Here is a 24,799-nt window from a genome sequence, read left to right as displayed (position 1 = left end):
AGAATAAGTATTTTATGATTTGACATGACATGCAAAATCACTGGAATGGTCATTTAAAAGAGAAACACATAAAACAGGTGTAAATGTTGCATTCGAAGCCTCAGTCCTGCAGATGGTGTCAGGACCGGGAGAACAGCCGTAAAACCAGTAAAACAGAAACGTCAGCTCTGCATTTATATTGAGCTCCAAACGGCAAAAACTTGAGCACAAACCAAAGTTTTGCTCCGTCAAATCAAACTAACAATGGAGGACTCGGCTCACGGGCGCGGCGCTTCATCGTGTGACACGCCGGCGTGCAGCGGGTTTCAGAGTCGTATATTAATTATAGCTCCCCCGCTCAAAAGGCTCATTTTGATATTTAAGCCGCATTACGGTGGCATTTCCACGCATAATAGTGATAATAGCTATTTCATCATGTCATACTCCAGCTACAGTCGTGCGAGGAGAGTTATTGGAGATAATTGGCAGGCATGTTTCTGAGAGAGGATCAGCACATGATGGTTAAGCAATATGGCCTGTCAATCATATTTAGAGGAGCATTGCTTATGGCTGACTGCGGGTATCTGGTGACATCTCCAGCAGTCAACACCAGGAGCAGAGAGCTGCAGCCCTCAATCATTGTGCCAGGAAGAAGTGAGTGCGTGTGTGTGTGTTGGAGAAAATGAGAAACAGTAATACAGTGTGCATGTGTGTGAGTGTGTGTGTGTGTGTGTGTGTGACAGAAAATGAGGTAGGAGGCGGGAGAAGGCTCAACCTCCCAAGCTGATGACAGTTGACCTGACAAATTAAAGCCCACTCATCAGATCGCATCGGATCAGCGCAAATGTGTCAGTCCAGTTATGGATACAGTCACACACACTCGCTGCCCCCATTTACACCATCACATGACTTTTAATTTGTTTATTTATCATGCACAGAAAGTTACTCGAACCAGGTTATTGTTAATAGAAAAAAAGATCATTCATTCATAGAAATTTGCATCTATAAAGTGTCTATGAAGCTTAAACTGGAAACAAAAAATGCATGCATTGTTGATGATTGGTATCCTAATACCTTTTTTTTTTTCTACAGCAACAGAAATCAAAGTAAAAACTGTAAACGTGAACGGGACCGTTTATGGAAAACAGCCTGGATAAATGAAAGTTACATAAACAGTACCTGCTTATTCATGTCTGCTCAAACTGCAATTTGTCTGATCGTGTTTTTTTGCTCAAATTGTTTTCGAATCAGGACGGAGAGGGGATCCAAGTGGAGGCTGTGCAACAACAGACAAAATAAAAAATAAAATAAAATAAAATAATATTTAAAAAAAAAAAAAAAAAAAAAAAAAACAGACACTTGGCTGCGCTCCTCTTTCTCCTCTCACATCCCATTCCAGGAACTCAGACTTATGTACACGGTAATCTGGACGGCCAATAATAACCAATAGGACACTGATTATTTCTGTACAACAGGCTTGCGTGCTCATGGCCCAAATCTCACACTGAGAAATGAATATCCTTGGATTGCTGACAAATTTTTGGGATGACCCATATTTATATTTCAGCTCTGAGAGGGGTTTGGTACTCGGGATGCATCAGATATCCTCACAAATCAGACTAACCTGACAGGATGCTCATACCTTCCCCCGACACAGGATATCAAACCAGATTACAGGCCGTATCGGATTATTGACGTTGCCTTTGTGGAAACTAAACACAAATGAGTGTGTGCACAGCCACTTAAGCGCAGGAGGAGATTATTTATGTGTTCAGAAAAAAATTATGCACTTGTTGTTGGACAGTCTCAGTTGAAATGCTGATAAAAACCAAATTGTGGACGCAGAGGGCTCCTGTTTCTTGCTGTAGTTGATATACTGTGGTCAAATTCCACTTTAGAGACTCAAAGAGAGGCTCAAAGTCAAAGGTGACTTTGTCCCGCCTCCGACCCGTCCTGTCGCTCCTGAACAGCAGCAGCTTCGCCACCTCTCCCTTACAAGAACAAATTAAACTCCACATTAATTATTCTGGTGCCGGGCCACTTGGGACAAATGAGGGTTTTTTTTTTTTTTGGTTTTTTTTTTGCAGGAGCGGCTCTGACCTCTTCAGCGCTCGTCTGGTCTGCGCCCGGGTCGGTTTTGAGCCTGGTTTCTCTGCCGTCTGCTCCCATGTGGATCAGATTACGGCAGCCTGCGTCCGCCCCTGCTGCCCTTGCACATGTTCGTGACCTCAAACCTGCAGCCGCTGCGAGCCCAAGAACAAGAACGCTGAATTAAATGTATGTAAGTGACATTAAACCAGGGGCAGTGGTGTAAAGATAAAATCAGAGTACGGTCACACAAAAAAGCCAAATAAGCACTGCTATAGTAGGCGTTTTTTTTTTTTTTTTTCCCTCAAAACACCACATTTTCTCTTAACCCATCTCACAAGCAGGTTTTTGGTGTTTTTAGTGCTTTGGTGGATGGATCAGGGGATATTCATGGAGGTGACATACGGGATAGAGTTTCCCATCAGAGTCTCACATCAGGACACACAAACCACAGGAAATTCTTGAGAGAAAGCACATTTCCTTCCCACAATCCCACTCATCACCGGTCCGCCGCATGCGATGCGACGACGGCGATCAGATGTTACGGATTCAGAAAAGGATGTGTTCAAATTCCCGAAAAGACCCTCGGGCTGAATCGTCTATCGAGAGGAAAATGATAGGAGTGTAATTTGTCGCACTGGAACACCGTCAGCGCTCGAGTGACAGTCTTTCTGGACAGGTGGAGGCTCGCTGTGTTCACCTGCTCGCCAGGACAAATTAGATAACAGCGAGGAAGACACCTGAGACTGACATAGATGTTGGCCTTAAAGAGATGCAAGTGTGTGTGTGTGTGTGTGTGTGTGAGAGAGAGTGTTTGTGTGTGTGCAAAGGACAGGCTGCTTCCACATCAGAATACAATAGTGGCGGAAAAAGTCCTTTACTTACTTCACTCATTGAAATACTTTGAAATTCAAAAAAACAACCCTAGACTGTTATTAGTGAACATGACAAGACTTTATTACTTTTATAAAATTTTTCAAAAATTTTCATTTTCTTATAGAAAATTAAGGCCAATGAGATTGGTCAAATGCCACAATCATGTGACCTGGGATGTAGAGCGATCTTTGCTGATTGGCTGGGTGAAGACCAAATGATTATTGAACTAACTGAGACAGGGGATGGGCGTGATATGTAAAATTTTTGAAATTACCAAAAAAAGTCACTTGCCTGATAAAGGGTTAAATAAATGTTTCAGTATGTATATTTCAAAATGTTACTCAAGTAAAAGTTTCAAAGTATCGACAGTAAAATGTAGCTCAGTATGAAAAGTAAATTAAAGAGTGTTATATTATTGATGCATTAACCTGTAAGATGAATTTTAATGTTGTAGCTGTGACTGCTCTACACTGCAGCTTATTTCCACCTGTAGTTATGTTCATGGCCCCCTTAATGCTCTAGTTTGCCTGGCCTCCACACAAAATGTTTATACCCATTAAAACAATTATTTGAAATCCTGTTGAAATCATGTAAAAATAGGGAGCCCTCCTTACAAAAGTCTTAAATAAAATCATGTATGTTTATGTATTTAAAGAAAATGGGGGAAAAAATCTAAAATGGGTGGATTTGCTAAAACCTGTCAGTTTTACTCTTGATTTCTTGAGGGTTTTTTTATCGACACAGAAGAAGTGTGAGAGGAGCATAAAAGCAAAAATTGAGCTTCAGTTTCAATAAATTTTTGCATCGCATATCACACAACTGATATGCAAGGCAATTCTCTCTAAATTAAAAAGTTCCAAAATGCATGAAACTTAAAAATACACACACACACACACACACACACACACACACACACAATGTTAATTAGTTGTCATAGAAGCATCATTTCATTTTGACAAAAAACATCAGATAGAAACTCCTAATTTCAGCGGCACTCGAAGGACAAACAGAGTTGGAGCTGAAAAGGCACTTTGATCTGTAATGTGAATATTTGACTGAAGCTGACTGAAGCGATATTGGGAAGGACTGATAACGGAAATGATTTGGGTATTCCTGAGGTAATCAGTGAGTTTGAGCCAAAAGGAAATACAGCGAGGAGAAACACCAGGCGGATAAAAGAGCGAATGTGGGGTCGGCGAGTACCGAGGGAGAGGATGAGGACGAAGAGCGGCGCGGTGTTGTCCTGTTTTCTGCTGGACAGCGAGGTGCTGGTGGGAATTTTTTTTGTATGAAAATGGTTAGATGAGCCAGCGAGAAGGGGCCAACTTTGAGCATTTACAAACCGCAACCAAAAAATCCCACTCGCTCCGCCTCTAGCGGTCCTGTAAATAACAACAGTGTGGCGTCGTATTAAAGGGAGGACACTGGAGCGGCAGACAGGTCAATCAGAACGACACAAGTTCAAATCCGAGCCACAGAGCAGCGTTGGATTATAGGGAGCTAATTTTAGCGAACGTTTGCTAATATTAGGTAGGTAACGTGACCTTAACCCCGACCTTTCCTTAACCTTAACAACCACCTTTTCCTAATCTTAACCAAGTATTTTTAGGGGCTGGCTCGGGAAACGTCCTGTGGATCGCAATCGCCGCTAATTTAGGAAACACTCCCGTTGGTCGTGTTAGTGCGTTGGAACAAGCGAGCTACGTGGTGGTGTGGATCGGCTCGGGTTAGGGTTAGGGTTAGGGTTAGCACTGGTTTCCATTCCTTCCACTACGAGGTGAAAATGAACTTTCACAGACTTCAAACGCTCTTCACCGCAGTTTTCCGTCGCCGTAATAAAGTCTTCCACATTCGTTTTCCTAAAAGCAGCAGCACTGTTTGGGCAGAGTGAAACGATACCTCCGCCAGGGAAAATAGTTCCCGGGGAAACGTTTGCTTTCCACAGCCAATTGCACGTTCTGTGGTTTATGAATGGCAGCGACTTTGGGTTTCAAACAAAAATTGAGGGATTTTGATTGCATGTTGTGAATCTGTACAACTCCGCCTCCTGATTTGCAAAACGGTCCGTTGTGGAGGTAAAATGTAGGTAAATAGTAGTAAATGGAGCCAAACATTCAAAATCACTGGTATGGTCCTTTTAATACACACACACACATGCAGGTTCATATAGCCGTGCCTCATAATCACTAATCACTGAGCCGTACAGCAACTCAAGACGCCGCTCCCATCAGCATTCCCCCGACGCCTTTCCCTCTGTTGCTGCCTGCTGGTTGTATTTATAGCTTCGACACGCAGGACAGAGAGAGGAGGGGGGGAAGGTGTCGAGCTGATTGCATAATGCTGACGCTTGTTACCTCCGATCGCTCCCCGGTACAGGATTTCCAGCGGCCCGTGCCTCATGGCTCATGCCTGGCGATCTGCAGCCGCAGTGGCAGAGGCACAGCCAAGATCCAGGCGGCAGTCATCGCCAGAGGTGATAATTTTATGGGCCCGCACTAAGTTATAAACACTCCAAATGATACAAGAATCGAGCGCACACACTACATTTCATACAGGCACGGGGGCCTTGACAGGAGAAAATAGCTCATCACCGCCACAGATAACAATACAAAGATAGGGGGCCATATGTTAGAAAGGATATTCTCTGAGGGATGATGTGCCAGCGAGACAAGAGGGATGGAAATAGAAACAAACTAAGTAAAAGCTATTAAGAGATCTCCATCCGGCTTAAAGGGAAAAAGCATGTTCAAGTGGTTGCAAAGTGTCTGACAGATAAAGGATGTTTTCTCAAGACATAATTAGCTGGAGGAAAAAACAATTTATTTTCCTGTGGAAGAAAAGAAAAGAAAAGAAAATCCCCGCTCAGATATCCGGAGAGGTATTCTCATGTGATGTTGGTGAGGAGCTGTTTGTGCGGAAACGTTACGATTAAGTCTCATCACAGCAATATACCCGATTCTATCTCCGTCTCCCTTTCAGCGGCGGTGGAAAAAATCTCGGCGAGGACGAGGAGAGAGGAAATGGAATAAAAACTCTGTACAGATTTTTAATAGAAGCCGACTCTGAACCCAGGTGACAGGCGCAGATGCGAATCACAATGAAAGTGAGGCAGGATGGATCACCACACAGAAAAACAGCCACCGAAATCAACCGACGGCTCTGTTTTTAAACTCATCATCCTGTTATGCAAGTCAGGTAGTTTAGCTTGATGTTACTCAGGGAATTTCAAAAGCAACACTTCCTCCTCCTTCCTCCTCCGTGCCGCTCTGTGGGAAGTGTCGGCCCGGTGAAAGTGAAAGGAGTGCACTCTCGCGGCGTAGATGGTTTTGCTTTAATTTCCAAAACCCATCGTGGAGGGGGAAAAAAAAAAAAGCCACTTTCCTCTCTGCTTTACCGAATTATGTTGATTCAGCTGGCACGCAAAATAACCAGAAGTGCTTTGAATTGTGCAGAGAACACGAAACAGCCATTGTTCTTTCTATTTCCTATTTTTCTCTTTGCAGGCTCACAGCAATATTTTGAGAATCGTCCCCTTCTTAAATAAATTGTTCAGGTGATTTTAATTCAGATAAAGAAAATCCACTGACAGCTCCTGTATGTCTCATGACAAATGGACGTGGAGTGTGTACTCTGTGGATGATCATATGATCCATCTCGTCATCCATCATGCTGACCTACATTTTGACTGACGGCGCACCACTGACCTACTTCTGATGGACCTGCATGACGTCATCGCCCGCGCGCCGGACAGGTCATTAATGATTTTGATTGACAGGCCATCAGTCATTTTGACAGAGGGCGGGGTCTGTTGACTACGCCAGAGTAACGTCTGGTTATTTTAGTTCAGATTACAGAGTGCTTTAAACGTTTTCAGCCGCAATCCGAACTGAAATCGTACTTTCCTCGCTGATTCATGTCCACTCTCCCTCCTCCGCTCGCTTTAATTGAGCGCCGCACCCCTAAATGATCATGGCCAGGACATCACGGCTCTGACCTTGCTCTTATTACTATTTGTTGCTTGTAAAGTTCTCATTTTATTGTTGCGCTGATTGCGAGTCACGCTGCGTAAAAGCCTCCACAAATCATGCACGCCAACAAGGCAAGTGCCACCCTTCTTGTGTGTGACCCTTGGTTGTAGATCATTTAAAAAAAAAAAAAAAAAAAGTGATTAGGCAGGCATCCTCAGTACTTCAGTGATGAGTAATTATATCCTCAAAACCACAGGTCAGGGATGTTATGGATTCACAGCGACCGTCGCCGCAGATCCTGGTGTGTAAACGCGATAATTCAAATAAAGTCAGCCTTTTTCTTTTTAATCTTCTCCAAGCTGGGGGAGATGAGCCCTCGATTGATTTTTGTGGCCCCGTGCCCTCTGCTCCTCAGCGCCACCATCAGGCCAATCTTCACTTTGCAAACGCAACAATGATAGATAGCGTTGATGCTTGCAGCGAGCAGACGCTCTGCAGCGTGGGGTAGATTAGGAGGGCTGAATGATGTCATTAGTGTGAGTGACCACATTTAATACAGCCGGCATGGGTTTGCCAAACAGTTGAACCAGATTAGGGACAAAGTCACAAGGTGTCATGAAGGATTCAGGTCATTTTAGGGATAGACAACCCTTCCAACAGCACATCTCTCTCTCTCTCTCTCTCTCTCTCTGTGTACCGGATGCTCTTGCTTCCATGTACTCCCAAATACTGTTTAAACCCTAATCTCCATTTTATTTTTTATTTGACAATTTTAAACTTCTTAAATGCACTTAGTATTTGGAGCTGCAGAGACAAAATGAGCAGAGAACATTACTTAAAAGAATACTCCAACGTTTTGGGCAAAAATACCCCTGTGTATTTCAAAGACACATAATACACTGTGTAAATGAAACAGCTGCAGAATTGCTGTAAGGTTTGTTTTTTCACTTTGACGGGGCTACGCTAACAACTCCCATAGACTTCAAGTCTTTATGCTAAGCTAACAACCTGGAACCAAGCCACTGGATGCACAGAGGTGAAAATGGTATCGAACATTTTGTCTCAGTCTGGAAAAGTCAGGAAAAAAATGTTGGAGTATTCCTTTAAGAATTTTTTTTTTTTTTTTTTTTTTTTTTTTTTTACCTAAACTGAACAAATTGGTGTAGGCTACCTTTGAACTCACTGTCCTGGTGTATTCCAGTGAAATATATATTAAACACGATGATTATTGATTCCTGCCATTAAAACTGATGCTGCTCTAAATCTGTTTTTACATTTTCCTTTTCTCAGCCTTTGACTAACCTAGCTTCAGTTCACACATGTAGATTAGTTATTGACCCAGGACTGAGGATTCACAATTAAAAATCAAAACCCAGGATCAATGTCCCAAGAATCCTTGTACCACTGTTTTGATAAGGGAAATGTAGGAGAAGGGAAAAAAGAAACTCTTCTTTTGATTTGTCAAGTCCGGCCTGAAAACCGCCACGTTATGTTACCGTCTGCCAGATCTCAGCCAGTGACAGAATAAGTACATAATTAGTACATAATTAATTTAAGCTGCACTCAAACTGACTTTGGGTTTTGGATTTTTCTCTCACGCACTGAAAGACGATGGAAGAAACAGACAGGACAGTTCTGTGTTCATATCTTTATATTGAAATTCATGAAGTATACACAATGCATCCTACACTATTACAAGTTCCACACGTTGATAATGTTGTTGTTTTTGTTGTTGGATGATAAAGCTACGTTTTGGCATGTAAGTAACCAACCAAACAGCAGTCTGACCGAAAAGCCTGGAGCAAAAAACAGTAAAAACATAAAACATCGTCGTGGATTAAACTGTAGCACGGCAGCAGGTAGGTAGGTAGGTACAAGTAGGCAACATTAGTTATAGTTACAGAGTAGAAAATCATGAACAAAAACTCAATATTCATTTATTTATGTTTGTTATGTACAACCCAGTGCCTTTACAGGAACGGCCCTTTGTTCCTTTCAACCTTAGTTGGCCTTTCCTCTGACATCGCTAAGAAAATCCAGCCAATCCAATCCCACTGTCAAGCTAGATGCAACTTACAGTGTCTATATCCGGCTGGCAGGGAAAGGCTTTTTTTTTTTTCTTCTTTTTCAGCCTAACATGGACAGAATTGTTTGAATAACATGAATATTGTAGAACTGCATTGCCTCCTTTTGACTGCCCTACCCACTGACGAAATACTTACACACTCACACACACACACACACACACACACACTTGCTAACCCTCACCCTCCTCCCTGGACTGATTTAGAGCGCCTGCCTCTTTGACCCCCTCCTTTGACATCTGATGACTCTGACATCGCTGAGAGATCCTGGTGTCTGACGGCAGGATATTTACTCCCATTTCAGGTGCAAAGTTACAGTTCCTGCAGCTCACAAATGCGCATGAGTGTGTGAGTGTGTGTGTGTGTGTGTAACTTGTCTGCTTCTACAGCTGTTTTGTCCGGCTGTGTGCCTGCCATTACTGTATATATACTGCTGTGCCTGTGTGTGTGTGGCATCTGCCTCTGTTTATGTGAGTGTTTTAATGTGCTGTGTCTGCCTCTACACACAATCACCTCTGTGTGTGTATGTGTGTGTGTGTGTGTGTGTGTGTGTGTGTGTCTGCGCTGTAACTCACAGTCTGACTGTCTGTGTACACTGGTGCAGAGCGGAGCAGAGGTCTGGCCGCGTCGTAAAAACTGACACATCCCAGCCAGCGCACAAACACACCGCCGCCTGTCACCGTGCGGAACAAAGTAACAAACACGACCCTGCCGGTCAAGGTCAAAGGTCAAAGGTCACAGAGCAGCTGGTGATGGGGAGGCACGGGTATGAGGTGGTCAGTGGGTCTTTAAAGGTGCATTCAAGTGCAGAGGGAACTGCAGCTTTCAGTGCGTGTGTGTGTGTGTGTGTGTGTGTGTGTGTGTGTTCACTGTGTGTTTGTCTTCCACTTGGTTTGGACCATGCATTGTCCTCTGCAGGCACTCTACAACTTAAACCAGACTAACAGGTATGATTTGTGTCTAAAATACGTAAAGCGTGTTGGATTTTCTTTGCATGCAGAAGTTTGCGTGTTTTGGAGCTTTTCTTTCAGGTTCGTTGTGCTGGGAGACCCAAATCAAACAAACTTCATGCACTTTGGAGATCGGACTCGAAGAAAGGTGAGCGACGCCCTCGGCAATCACCACGGCTTTTTTATGCATCTATTGTACTGTAAATTACATATTCATATCCACTACCATCAACCTTCAAATCAAGGCGTTGTCAGCAAACTTACCTTTCTCAGCATCATTCATAAACACATTTAAACTTTAAAGGAAACGAGACGACTTGGAAAAACTTTTTTTTTTTTTTTCCCTTACAAGCATGCACACACTCATAACCTAACTTAGTGCTTTTTCTTTCCCTTGGACTGCTGCTCTCGCTCCCTCTGTCTCTCAGATACACACATACACACACAACACAGTTTATCTCACTAAAAATGCGCTCGACCAAGTGCTTTCAGTCCGTCCAGCACACACACACACACACACACACACGCACACACACGCCTCACAGTCGACACAAAAACATGCTCACTCGCTCACGTGTCCTCTTTTACATAAGCACATTCATGTACATACATAAAAAAAAAACAAAAGGTTTTGTTCAACGTAAATTAGAAAAAGCTCAGTTCTGAAAAGGCGTCTATTAGCTCTCGTACCTAGACAAAGTTTTACAGGGACTCTGGTTGATTTGTGCCAGTAGTTAAGAGGGGAGGAGGAAGAGCAGGAGGGGAGGATGGAGTGTTTTCTTCTTTATCCCATCAGGACAGTTAGAGTTCTGCTTTCCTCCCCTCCTGCTGCTTTAATATCAGTAGTACAAAGACAAAAATCAACAAAGCATTTCTTTCTCTATCTCTCCCTCTCTCTCTCTCTCTCTCTTTTTTTTTTTTTTTTTTACCCTTTTCTTTCTTTGATCGGTGGAAGCACATTGTTTCTCTGCGGGATCTGGTACCCTGGTACTTCATCTTACTTTTTTTTTTTTTTTTTTTTTTTTTTAGCCCCTTCTCATCAGCAAGGTTGACTCTAGTCGTCTGGGTGGGGAGGGGGGAATGGGGTGACGGTGCTTAGATTAGGACAGGGGTGGAGAACGGGTTTGTTTTCGTAAGGAGGAGTAGTAACACAAGTCTGTAGTTATGGTCATCCTGGGATTTAACGGTCAAGGTTCAAGTTACAGTTACAACCCAGCGGGTGAAGTTAGGGCTCCAGAGGTTTCAGCGTGGTAAGTTGCACTGAGCACCAGTCACGGTCTGGGTAAATCTGGGCGACGGGGCGTTCAGGGTGTCAGGTTAGGTCGTCTCCTTGCCCTGGGTCCCGGTGACGGTCTTGATGGAGCTGAACGTTCGGTTGAACCAGGTCTTCTTGGCGGCTTGCACCTCATTGAGGGCCAGACCCAGATGGTGCTCCAGGTCCTGATTGCAGTGGGACAAAGAGGAGGAGAGAAGATCTCAGACTGAGGAGCTCATTTAAAAAAAAAAAAAAAAAAAAAAAAAAAAAATCGATTGGCGGCTGTGATGTTATCAGCCTCAACATTGGGCCTCTCCTCTCTTGGCGGCGTCAGGCCTGTGCTCCTTGTCATTCGAAAGCCCCTTTAGTGTTTTTCCCTACATGTTGCTTAAGCCCAGGTTAATGGCTTCCTTAACAGTGGGTTAAGAAATGTTTCACACTTGTGTTTCTGAAAATGGAGTGGCATGGCTTTTAACCCTGGGTTAAGATGCCCCGCTATTACTCCCCCTGAAAAGTGAGGCTAACACGAGTGAAATTACTGAGTGAAGTGGCACTTGTACTTCAGTGGCAACACCGTGTACCAGTGCCATCATAAACAGCCCACCACAGGTACAAAAAAAAAACAAAAAAAAAACCTTATGCACTGGACTGGTCAAGTCCTAAAAAAATATCCATGAAGGCAGTAATCCTGTGTTTGTCATACACTATGTGAAAATTACAAAAACAATAAACCATTTCCATATCCATTAAACTCCACTGCAGCTGCTCTGTGCTGCAGGTACATTGACCCTTGGCAGTCATGAAAACGGTATTCTACCTTAAACCAGCAAAATGGCACCAGACACACGATGTGCCTGGTTTTAGACTTAATGTGTGTTAGGCACGAGTTTTCCTTTTTAAAAGTGGTGTTATTTACTTTAAAGTGCTTCCTTAAGGAAGACATTCACCTGGGGTTGAGCTGCGTGTGAAAGGTGCTGAACAGATGCCATCGATTACGCAAAATCATCGTCTTGCTCCTTTGACACCGTTCCCATTAAAAAGTTGTAGGAACAATCAATCCACATTTTAGTTATTGTAAATAGTTCACTTCTTTAAACACACTCCAGCCTCTCCCAGCCTCAGAGACCAAATCTCAATCCTCCTGATCTCAGTAATCGTGGACTTATTTCTTATTTACTGCCCTTCAGCTTCCGATTTCCTCTCTGCACTGACGCGGCTGTGCTCGGGCTGACTAACGACGGCTGCAGGGAGGTCACCGCTCTGCTCTGCTACTGTTAGACCTCAGCAAAGCTTTTAACACTGTTGATGTCAGCGTTCTCTTAAATCGTTTAGAAAATTTCTTGAAAACATGTCTTGCCAGGAGGACATTTGCTGTTGTGACTAGCAATGCCTCCGTTGCCCCTGGCGCATCTCAACTGTAGCTTTCCCAAAGGGTCGATAATGTGATACAGGTATAAATATAAAAGACGTTTTAATTGCTGTGCTCGAGATACATAATGTCATAAAGCCAGGTAGCCGAAAAAGCCTTAAGGATCGCCTATTGGATATTAAGTGCTGCGGGCCCCAGAGTGTACCGCAGTTACATAACAATAACTCTCAACATTATTCTGTTTTGCAGTCACAGCCTTTTTCTCTGCAACTTCCTGCCTGAGGAACTCTAGCAGATATGTCGTCTTCTAAACTCTTAATAAAAAGCTTCTTTTATTTCTTTTGAAAAAGGTTTTTTTTTTTTTTTTTGAGTGAAATTGTTTCATTTCACTCATCTTCTGCCATGGTTTGTTACCAGTCATTTCTTTTGATTACAATTTTGTCCTAGTGTGTCAATCTTGTGTTGTGTAACTGTTGTGTGTCTGCACTATTTACTGAGGTCAAATTATTTGTGCAAATATAACAGTAATTCAGGGTCAGTGATTCTGACCCTTATAATCATTCATTCTTTTTCTTTGGGAAATGTGTTTTCGCTGTGGTCTGTTTGCCCACGTCAACACCAATATCTTGCACTCCACATTTAATAGCTGGAGTTTGATCTTGGCTTTTAATAACAGGCAGTCGGGAGCCTTCGACTGAGCAAGCTGAAGTTGGTTTTATGGATTTTAAGTCAAAACATGTTCATGTGTTCCAGCTACAAATGATGATTATCACATGAATCTTGATTGGCCTTCATGTTAAATCATATTGTGATAATGACCAGCTTTAGCTCAGTGTCTGATATGACTGCATATGTGTGTGTGTGTGCAACTACATGTGCATCTACCTATATGCGTGCACTAATTAATACATTCAGCCTCCACTGGCTGTAGTTTCATTTAAGCCAGTTTCTGTGTCTACATGTGATTCCTGCACTCAGCTTTGGAGATGTGTACCATCACCACCATGTCTGTGTCTGTGTCTACCTGAATTTTGCACTCCGCCTCCACCAGCTGCAGTTTGGTTTGGGCCAGTTCCAGCTCCATCTCTCTCAGCTGGTTCTTCAGCCCTTCTTTCTCCTCATCGGTCTCCTCGGGGCCACCAGGTGGCGCTGTGCCCACAGCGGCCCGCACGCGTCCCTCCTTGTTGAAAAGGCCACTGCACTTCTCACAGCCTTCCACTTTTGACTACGTAGGGATGAGAAGAGAACGAGAGACAGAGGAGAGGAAAGAGGGAGAGATGAGGTTAAAGAAAAATACAAGGTAAGTACCGACATGCTTGCACCGCTCTCAGCTCCAGCATGACCCTCCTTGTTGAAACAATCACTGCACTTCTCACAGCCTCCCACTTGAGACTCGAGGGGCTAGCTGATTTGTGCAGTCTCTGCTGGATTACAAGGTTGGCCTCTACCTCGAAAGTGTGGTTGTCCTCTTTGCTCAGCATGTTGCAGTGGGAAACAACGCTAGGGTGTCTCAGTCTTGTAACCCGTTTTTTGATGGGGGCCCAGCATGAGAAGCCTCGACAAGCTCTGCGAGAAACACTGCGTCTTTCCCCTCAGAGGCCTTTGGGCAAACTTGAAAGAACTGTCTTCCACGGTGGCAAGTCTTTTGGCTACAGGCTCAATAAACAGTCCATAACCCCAGTGCGCATGTCTGACTCTGATGGGCTGGGGGTGGTTCTTCAGCCGAACCCCAGTGAGATGGCAGTGTTGGACCCCAGATACCTGCAAACTTGGGTTGATGAGAGATCGAAAATATTTTGTCCAATGCCGAGCCTCAAGTTCTACATGGAGACATTACTGTGGTCTTTCTGTCTGTTATGGAGGGCAGAGGAAATTGAAAACTTTCCACATGGACTGTAGAGTTGACTGCTGAAGCATGCGGGACCAGTGGCCTGTATAAGCTCCCTCTGCTAAGCGTCTCTCCATCACAAGTGTCTCCACACCTTGAGCTGTATTAAGAGGTGTGTCACTAAGCGACGGATGCACTGTGGCAACCTCGGCTCCAACCACGTGCTTTTGCCTGGATCTACTGAGGCAACAGCGCTGTGTCTCACGTTGTGGCAGCAGCTGCTGTACCTTCACCTTGTTATAAACGATGTTGGTGCCTGACTCCTTGCCATCTCATTTGTAATAAACATCCAGAATAAACTCTATCCTTGGCAGTCATGAAAAATCGAAACAGAATAAGAGTTACAAATCTAACTATGGTTCTAGGAAATCTGGATGACACCTGATATCCCTGTCACTGGCAGTGCTGGGTACCAAACCATGCGGTCAGAGCTGAAGAAGTATGAATGCATCAGGCTGGGCCTTTTAGAACAATGTTGATCATGAAACGTACTGAGAGGAATAAAGAATTGGAAGCGGTTTCAAAGTCAAGGTACAGGAACTGATACCAGTACCAAGAATTTTCAAACGATACCCAGCTCCAGTCTATGGAGAGCTTTGTTTTCTGCAGGATGACACTTAAATATTAGGAGACGAGGGATACACCAATCCCTTTTTTTCCCCAGTTCCAATCGGATTCTGATACTTTGGGTACTGGCTAATACAGAATACCAATCCAATACACTTGGTTACTATTATTATTGTTACTGTTGTTGTTGGTGGTGGTGGTATTATGCATAATTTCTTTGAATTGTAGGTTAAGTCGCTCCTTTGATGTTTTGGAAAACCTGGAACAAATCAAGTGCACAGCAATCCATTATCAGTTGAGCAGATTTCGCTCATAGTAATCACCACTACAATAGGATTTTCCAGTTTGGCTGCAATACCGGCACGCTCCACTGTGGCACTATACACTAATCAGCACAATGCATCTGGGAAGGCATTGCCGAAGAAGATGAAAATCTCTGTGCTCGCAAGCTGCAGCCAACCTGGCAAACAGACTCTTGGGGAGGCAGTAGCGGCAGAATAACTACAGGAGATTACAGCAACACAGGTCACGTCGTGTGAGAGCGTCTATCACGGATCAGTACGTGTATCGGTAACGTCAGTCCGATATCTGATTACGTCTGGATCGACACCCAATACTGAAACCAGTGTCGGTATCAGCGCATCCCCGTGGGAGACCACTGGTGCTTTACGTCATCCGAGGTTAATCATGACGTGGTACAGGCACTTGCCCTGCGTGTGCATAAGAGGACTGACATCTTAACTTCTCGTCTTCATCCAGAACTATAGAGCTGTCCATACATCTGTAACTCTCAAATTAATAACTGAACAAAAAACACATGCACACATTTTTGCAGGCATTCGAAAATTCAAACATGCACGGCAATAGACACGCAAGCATGCTCACAGATGTCTTTCATAAACTGATGTGTATACACAAGGGTTGTTTTCTCTCATGAACAAACGCAAATAGAGACAGAATGTCTCATTATAACATCTTTTTCTCTCCAACAGCACAACCCTCTAATTACGCTCCGCTTGTACTGAGTCCTGGCTGTTAATCTACACTATATCTCTGAGTGCTCACAGCAGTGTTTTGAGAATTGTGTTTGTTTGTGTGTGTGTGTGTGTGTGTGTGTGTGTGTGTGTGTGTGTGTATGTGTGTGTGTGCGCATGTGAAAAATCTCACCCGGATTTTCTCCAGCTCTCCTCGCGTGGCCGTCTGTTGTTTCTCCAGTCGTTCACTCAGCTGGGAGCAGATCTATAGGAGACAGAGACACAGTTTCAGAGTCAGGCCGATCGGTTTGTTTAGTAAAGAGTGGTCTTGCAGTGACTTGTTCCACAAGGAAATTTGGAAAAAAAAAAAAAAAAAAAGCTAAAGTCAACTGCAATTTTTCTCCCTCCAATTATCCTGGAATTCAAGCTGAGCACCTGAGGTTATTCTCTCGCTTCTAAATTATACCTTAAATTACAACCCCTCTCCCACATCTTCCTCCTTGCTGTGCTCTTATAGTTTTCCCTTTTAAGATCATTCTGTAGTCACAGGAATGTGAATAATTGTAATGTGGGCAATTATAAAACTTCCTCAACTGCTATACTCATTGTACAGTATTAAACTGTTTGGATGTCATCACGTACAAATAGATCAAAGTGGTGAGATTAAAATATAATATTAAAATAATCACATACATTTTTTTTTGCGCTGTATCAATATCTAGTGCAGTAGTTTACTATTCCACTGAGTCAGGCCTTAAACCAGTTTGTATTTATACAGTGCACCTGTTTTCTTGTTACTGTCAATTTGTTTTGATTCCCTTCCTTCCTTCCTTTCCTGACTGACTGATGCTGTGCACGGCCTGATGGCTCTCTCTCTCTCTCTCTCTCTCTCTCTCTCTCACTCTTTCCTCATCTGTCTGTGACTCTTGGTCACTCAGTCACCATGGCGTCAGCTTCATCCTCTTACTCTTAAGTCCATTAGCCGAGCTGCAGGAGTCCCGTTATTCCAGGGAGGCTCACACATATGCATGCACGCACACACGCACACACACACACACGCTTGCACATGGATGCACACGCAAGCTTTCTCTTTATTTCCCTCCTCTTCTTACATTCTCATAACCCACAAAGCAATAGCTCGCCAGCTAACAGAGAGATCAATGTGACATGAGTCATCTTAACGGGTACATCTTTTCATCCCACCTCTCTCTGTAGACACTCCATCTATCTGTTGCTGGTTTCTGCATGTTTCTCTCGTTCCCACTGGCATGTATCTTTCCTCATCCTCCCGCTGCAGCCTGAAATCCATCTATACATCTATCTTTAGCCTTGCACATCTCCATTTTTCCCCTCCTACATGTCTTTTATCTGTCCTCATTTTCCTGTCATTCTCTGTCCTTTTCTCTCTACTGCAATTACTGCAGCCATCTCTTTACCTCCTCTCTATCACTACCTCTTATCCCTCCTCATCATGCAGCTGCCCCCTCCCTCTCTCTCTTACTCTTCCTGATTCTTTTTTGTAACTAGCACTACTCCAACAGCATTCATCTCACTTGGTGAGAAAAAAAAGCTTTTGCACAAGATCCCAGGCCTCATATTCAGCACAGCTCTGCCATTATGTTTTCAATCTGTTTTTTTTTTTTTTTTTACCTCCCAAATGGAAAGGAGGCATTTCACTGTCTTTCACATTTTTTTTTCTATAATGAGTCGATGGCTGAGAGGGACACGGCGCAGAGGACAGACCGTTCTGGTTGGATTTTTAAACCTATGCAAGATGAGCCACACGTGACTCCACAAGCAGGAATCTTAATGACTACACCATCTCGGTCTGGGCTCACTGTCAGGGATCAGCTTTGCTCATTTTACCAGGAGAAGCAAGGTAGCTGTCGATTTCATGAGCTCGGGTCACAAGGGCATTAAATTTGACAAATTTTCCCTCCATTTGTGTTTTATTTTCAGATTTCAGATTTTACTGAAATGCCAGTTTTTTTGTTTTTTGTTTTTTTTTTTAATTCAAAGCATTTTACCTAACTCAAATTTTGTGGTGTGCCCATATGCACATGTATGAATGCTGTATTTTGAATTTTCATTACTTTATCACACTGAGATTGTTATGCAGAAAGCTCAGGGCGGGGCACAAACATTTCTAGCATGACATTGAACGTATTGACACCCTAAGAATGAATAACTGTGATGCTCAGAGAGGAGAGTCTGGTAGCTCTTGGCAGTGTGCATCGACATAGGTTGAGCTCCCCGCCACAACAGGGATTACAACAGACTGCTGGACATTGTGCTCTGCTCCACCATTAACAAGACGCTGCATTATCTGCATGAAGGCTAGAAGGGCAATTAGCAAGGCTTTTCTGACTCCAATCTCACGAAAAGAAACCGGGCATTCACAACCACCGAAATGGAAAAATGTTATTTGGAGCATGATTTGAGTTATCTGAGTTGGAAAATAACACGTTATTTCGGGGGGGAGGGGATCGTAAGTATTCCACGACTTGTCAATCCTAGAGGACTGGATCGTGCTGTCCTCCCTTTGCTCTCTCTCCTCTAGAGAGAGAGCGGAGGGAGGACAGGGAGGTTCATTTTCTCCCTCTTTCCTCCTTATCGCCCCCCCTCCCTCCTGTCAAACACAGACTATTTTTTGATGAAGCCCCATTTTTACACTTAGTTCTGCTCAGCACAGCTCTCAGCTTGCATGCTAGCAATCTGAAGGGCTCGTTCAACCACACACACACACACACACACACACACACACAGCACAACACACAGCATCAAAACCCAATCACCTCTATGCTAGCTCCTGTCATCAACTGTCAGATCGGCTGTCATTTCCATTTTCCTGTCAATATTTTTAGATTCCGGTGAAGATAAGGTCTGTTTCTAAAATAGCCCTCATGTTATTTCTGTCTTCCCCCACAGGGAACATTTGGAGCTGGAATGTTGCGTAATGTCCCTGCGGTGACAGTAATAATACTTGATGTGTGTAGGGTATCTCTAAATGTTAAGCGACAGGATGAGATCTGAGAGGATGAAAATCATCTAAAAAGTGATTCAGGGGGACAGGATATCAAAACACGCTCATACGCTCTGTCATCAAAGACTTCGGGTTCAGGTTGGGGACAGCAATTTGCAAAATTATGCACTGCTGTTTCACAAACTAGATGAACTAATGACAACAGAAGAAAAGGTTTATCTACTTTCCCTCTCTTTAAAAGTAGATGACTTTAATTATTTATGCCCAGTCTTGCCTCGGTAATGGCTAGAGAGCTTATATATGAAAGAATACAAACCAACTGAGGACAGATTTAGGAGAACAGGAGCGACGCACGGGGGGTTTACACTTCAAATGTTTTGGGTTCAGGATGGGGACAAAAAAATGTACAAAAGGCAGACAGAACTACTTCAAACGTGCAAAACTAGTACACAAATTATATAACATAGCAACAAAGGAGTTATGTTACAATGGTAAAAAAAATACAATGAATGCATGTATTTTTAAAAATTTACACCTGGTCTTGATGCTGTGGGAATAGTAAAGCCATTTGAGCTGTGTGTGAGGGAGTATCTAAGTGATAATTATTGCCTGGCCTAGTTGAGACATAAAAGGATGGAAATCAGTACAAGCACAGTTCAATGGAAACAGGATGGCTGTGTTAAAAAAAAAAAAAATACTCATTTTCTAATTCACACAGTGCTTTGAGATAATATGGACTATAAAATGGAACTATTTGAGAAGCTGAATAATAGACAGAGATGTGTGTGTGTGAGTGTGTGTGGCACACGGGTGAATCACTGATGGAGAATATATCACAGGGTGCGAATGAACAGAAACAGTGGGGTGGGCCTCCCATTGTTCAAAGTTTCACTTCTCTAGAGAAATTTCAGGAAAATGTACTTGCAGTGGAAAAAGACACACTTCACTATCCTGCGACTCTGCTTCATAAACACAGTGTGACAGAGTGGCTTACAGTGTGTGTGTGAACTGAATCAATAATTTTCTATGGATTTTACCAGACACAAAATTCACAAACATGTTACACACAGCTGCTTGTTTTTTTTTTTTTGACGGTTGATCAGATATTCAGTCCATACCTGTTTATATTCGCCAATAATGGAGCCGTTCTTCTTAATCTCCGATTCAGATTTATCTAACTCCCGTCGGCACATCTCCTTCAGCTGTGGAAATGCACGCGCGCGCACACACACGCGCACACACACACACATGCAAACACAAACAAACACAGGGATACTGTTAGGATGTTGCAGGGAACAAAGTCCAAGGACAGGAGCGGTGTCAGAGGCCCGAGAGACCGCGTGGCTGCCATAAAGTATAAACAAGACAAGGTATTGGCAGGCGAGAAGCCGAGGGCAATGTCGTGCCCTCCACACAAAAACACACGCACACACACACACACTATCAGTCAGAGCTCTACTCAAATACACATACAGACATTTGGAAGACAGAAATGAACACACAGGGGAACAGAGGGAAGCAGGTCTGACTTCTGCCTCAAAGGAATCGCTCGTTATTAAAAATCTAAAGAACATCAAGGCAAATCAAGATGATCCTTTGACTTTGAGGGTTTGACTGTGGAGAGCATGTGTCTCTTCAAAATAGAACAGACCCTGAAAATTTTCAGTCGTGTGACGTGCACATGCATTCATGTTTCTGAGTAGCCTTTTTTTTAAGAGACAGAGAGAGACAATGGCAATAGCTGTGCTTACAAGGACCCTAAAACAACCCAATCGGAATAAAAATGCCTCATGTAACCACCTCAATCAGAAGAGTCTGGCCCGATCAGAAGGAATTTTCAATTGGGTTGCGAGGGGTGGGGGAAACCTTTAATGATCTGTTCAATAGCAAAACGTTAGCACCTAATAACCATGTAAATGCTTAATCTGATAGTTTCTTTCTGGTTGGATAAATATCTTCTTTTTGTGCACGCTTGCCCCATGTGGAGGGAACATTTGGTGACGTGACAAGTTGCCACGAGCAACAGACACATGGCAGCAGCAAAACAGAGCTGGTCTGGCTGATTCAACTTTTTTGTTGTCAAGATTAAATCTTCAAAAGATTGTCCAACGCCTCCGTGGTCGAAAGGCTCAATACCGCAAGTTGCTCGGACAAGTATCTGAAAAGAAGCACAAAGCCGGAACCCATCTATTCATCAACCAAATAAAAAAAACACTGGAAAAGTTTGACAAGGCCAATAGTCAAAATGGCAAAAGTGGCTCCGACCCAGACAGTTTTCATTTTTATAGTCTGATGGCAGAGCAACCATTGATGACTTAGCCTTTATTATATTTCCCACAGATTAGACGCTTTCCAGCAGGTGGAACCACTGTGCGCATGTCAAAAAAAGTTATATTCTGATGAAATGCTTTGGGGCATGTAAACGGACATGTGAGCGGATCACTTTATTTAGTGTCCATGCAAACACCTAAGCCAGACTCTCTTATCAGAGTGACTTCAATCAGGTTGAGGAGATATTGTCCATGTAACTGCAGCTAATGTCGGATTCAGATACAGAAAGACAAACAAACACAAGCAGACAGATGTTTGTACCTAAGGACCTTATAGCTTTAGGCTGAATTGGAGTAAATCTGTAAGTTAATCAGTACAGTTCATTTGGATCTAGGCCCAGCACTGACGCAGATAGTCCTCGCCGGATTCCCAAACCTTTTCATGTCAAGGACCCTCAAAATACATGAACAGAAAACGGACCCCCATTTGGGAGGATTTTATTGAAAGCAAACCCATCTGAGCGAATTTTCACTCTTAGGTTAACGGGAGATAACAAAAGTTTCCATAACCACACTATGATCAAACTAGGATGACTATAAATTAGGATCAAAACCACAATGCTGATACTTTCCCTTGTTGTTCCTACTTGCAGAAAATGTCAAAGTTAAATAACTTTTCCTTCTTTCAGCAGGGACGTTACTAGTCAACATCATTTGCTGCTCCCCGTCTTGACCTCGACACAGGCGTCTGACTGACTTTACCGACCGACAGGAGATTTGAGCAGATTATCTTTACAACACTTCTGACAATTACGGTGTCGCCTGCTGTGCCTCTCCTGCTACCTGTAAAGCTGTCGTCACGCGTCATACTTTAAGTGGGCTCAGGCTCAGGAAAAGCCTCTCGGTTTTAGTTGGGACGGAGGTTTTTAGATTCAGCGTCCGAGGTTCGGCTCTGACCTGAGCGGACTCTTCCTCCAGTCGTCTCTTCTCGTCCTCTGAGTCCACCAGCTTCTGTTTGGTCATCAGCAACTCCTTATTCAGGGCGTCCGCCTTCTCCTCAGCCTGAGACACACACACACACACACACACACACACACACACACACACACACAAAATTACCTAATGTAATAAGAGGCCTCTGCAGTTAGTATTGTGTAAATTGTCACTGATCAGACGTAGAATTACATGCATATTGGTGCATGCACCCCCCCCAACACAAACATACACAAACACATTCATCTCCATACTTTCACTCACTAATAATGACTCTGTGTTAGTGGGGTTCAAAGTGCAAATCAGTGCTCTCTCTGTGTTTCTCTCTCTCTCTTACACACACACACACACACACACACACACACACACACACACACACACACACACACTAACAAATATATTCCTCCTCTGTGTCTTACATTGTCAAGATCCTTGCGTAGAGCGATCTTACTGCTGACTAGTTCATGGGCCAAGTCGTCATTTTCCTGCTCCAGACGCATGTTGGCCTCTTGCAAACGACGGTTCTCTCTCTGGACAGACAGACAGAGAAACACAGGACACAGAGAAAGAAAGAGCAGGAGAAAGACAGATCAACAGGGGGAAAAAAAAACAGAGGAAAACATGTACAAACATGTATGTAGAAAGAGCGAGAAAGAAAACAAATGAAGGGAGACAGTGGGAGAGCAAAACAGAAAGAGAGCGTATGATTGGAGAGAAGTTAGGGGAAAGAAAGAGGAAGGAAAAGCAAGAGACAGCAGAAAAGGGAAAAAGGATTAAATCAGAAAGAGTTGCAAAGGACTAGATAGATTGTTTCTTCCTGGCTCAGTAGTTTCTAGACAACATGAAAGTCTGAGTAATTTACAGCAAAGTTGACGTTTCTGTTACAGTTGATCAGGTGCCAGTGCCATCAAACAGTAACAGGAAGTGTCTAATGGTTAACTGGGCTTGACTTGTGAGCACATCATCAACAGCAACAGGCAGGCGTGTTAAAAAATTTACATAAAGACAAAAATGTCTTCCCTGAGACTGCGAGCAGGAGAGTTAAGTGGAAAACTCACAGACAACACAGTCGTGACACGTCCTTTGAGTAAAAAAAAAAATGACTGAGGAAAAATGGCATTTGTTTTAAGGGGAATTTTCATTCTTACAAAGTGCAATAAAAAGGTAAAGGTTGCACAGAGTAGATGCACACACACCTGTTGACCTTCAGATAACTTACGTCATGTACGGTGAATGTAATTTATTTATTTATTTATTTATTGCATATTGTAATGAAGACCGTCAAGGTCTACGGTACATCGTGGTTTATTCTGTCCAGTGAAAAAAATAATGTTTAAAAAAGGAAGGTCAGCTTTGTGATCTCATTTATGATTCATTTTCTTGTGCTTAAAAACGCTGATCAGAGCTAAATGTATGAAATGTTCATTTGAACATGGACTACTGAGGCACACTTAGAGATAAGAGGAAGAAGAAAAAAGCATTTATAAGTGTTTCTCATGAAAGATAATGTCTCCATTATCTACACTAGGCAGCTGTCCGCGATAAGGACCTGAAAATATTCAAATAAGGAGTTTAAAATATTTAACACTGCTGAATGTTAAAACACTGCAATGAGTCATTTGGACAGAGCTACCAGACTCTCATTGGATTTGGAGAGTTTGTATAAAACTTAACTTGTTTAAGCCATGTGGCTGCTCTTCTGTTGCTTGTGCAGAACCAACAAAATGTCAACAGGTGTAATTTAATCGCTGAACTGCTTGTGGCTGACCCGAATATTATTGCAATTTGATGACAAAACGCTCATTAGTGCACCCAGGCTCCTCTCCTGGGCTCTGGTCCTGCAGCGAGCCAGGCAGCCGCCGCGAACTTTGGAGAGGCTGACCCGGCCACATGGGGCTTTCCCGGTTTGTGGAGACGCTAACAAATGCACTTTGTTTACTCACAAAAGGAGATTTTAAGGGGAAGTGGCTGACAGAGAAAATATCTCACGTCACGCAGTTAAACTGAGGTAGCCACAGCAAATAGCAAAGGCCTGCCTGTAACTTGAAGTTTTTGAGAAAAAAAAAAAAATAATAATAATGGTTACAAGTTAGGAAACATTAAAAGAGCAGAACTTTTACACACTTGGATCTACAGGTGTGTACAAGAAGATCATAGGTCGACAAAGACAGAAAAAAGGCTCCTACAACCTGTCCACTTCACTTGGAGATATTTAATAACGTTTCAGTAAATCAGATTTACTACTACCACTACTACTACTACTACTAATTCTACTATGACTAATAATAATAATGATAACGATAACCTGGTGAAGGTCTCTGTAAATATTTCTAACTGCAAGTGAAGTGGACAGTGAGCGAGAGTCTTTGTTCAGAAGTTAAGTGACATAAAAGTTGATAAGCATTGTTGGATTGAGTATTTAGGATTTCCCAACCTCAGATAAGAATGAAAATTAGATGAGATTCCTAAAGTTAGTTAGAGTTTGCTTCTGTAACTTGAAATTGGAAAAAAAAAAAAAAAAAAAAAAACTGACTCCTCCTGTCTTGACTTAAGAT

General features: G+C 43.0%; 1 protein-coding gene across 2 annotated transcripts in view; it reads right to left on the bottom strand.

The window, feature by feature from the left end:
- Positions 1–8,549: 8,549 nt before the first annotated feature.
- The window catches only part of rabgap1 (RAB GTPase activating protein 1), a 107,965-nt gene continuing 91,715 nt past the window's right edge, over positions 8,550–24,799 (bottom strand). For both annotated transcript variants that reach the window (XM_030065518.1, XM_030065519.1), the window contains 6 exons: positions 22,664–22,774; positions 22,209–22,313; positions 20,100–20,183; positions 16,192–16,263; positions 13,594–13,794; positions 8,550–11,385 (listed from right to left, as the gene is read on the bottom strand). In XM_030065518.1, coding sequence (XP_029921378.1) covers positions 11,263–11,385; positions 13,594–13,794; positions 16,192–16,263; positions 20,100–20,183; positions 22,209–22,313; positions 22,664–22,774 — 696 coding nt within the window. In that variant the 3' untranslated portion in view covers positions 8,550–11,262. The remainder of the gene's footprint in view (positions 11,386–13,593; positions 13,795–16,191; positions 16,264–20,099; positions 20,184–22,208; positions 22,314–22,663; positions 22,775–24,799) is intronic.

The sequence above is a fragment of the Myripristis murdjan genome, chromosome 12, assembly GCF_902150065.1.
Source record: "Myripristis murdjan chromosome 12, fMyrMur1.1, whole genome shotgun sequence".
NCBI lineage: Eukaryota > Metazoa > Chordata > Actinopteri > Holocentriformes > Holocentridae > Myripristis > Myripristis murdjan.
Note: the sequence above shows the minus strand (reverse complement) of the source record. Positions and strands in the feature narration are given on the sequence as shown.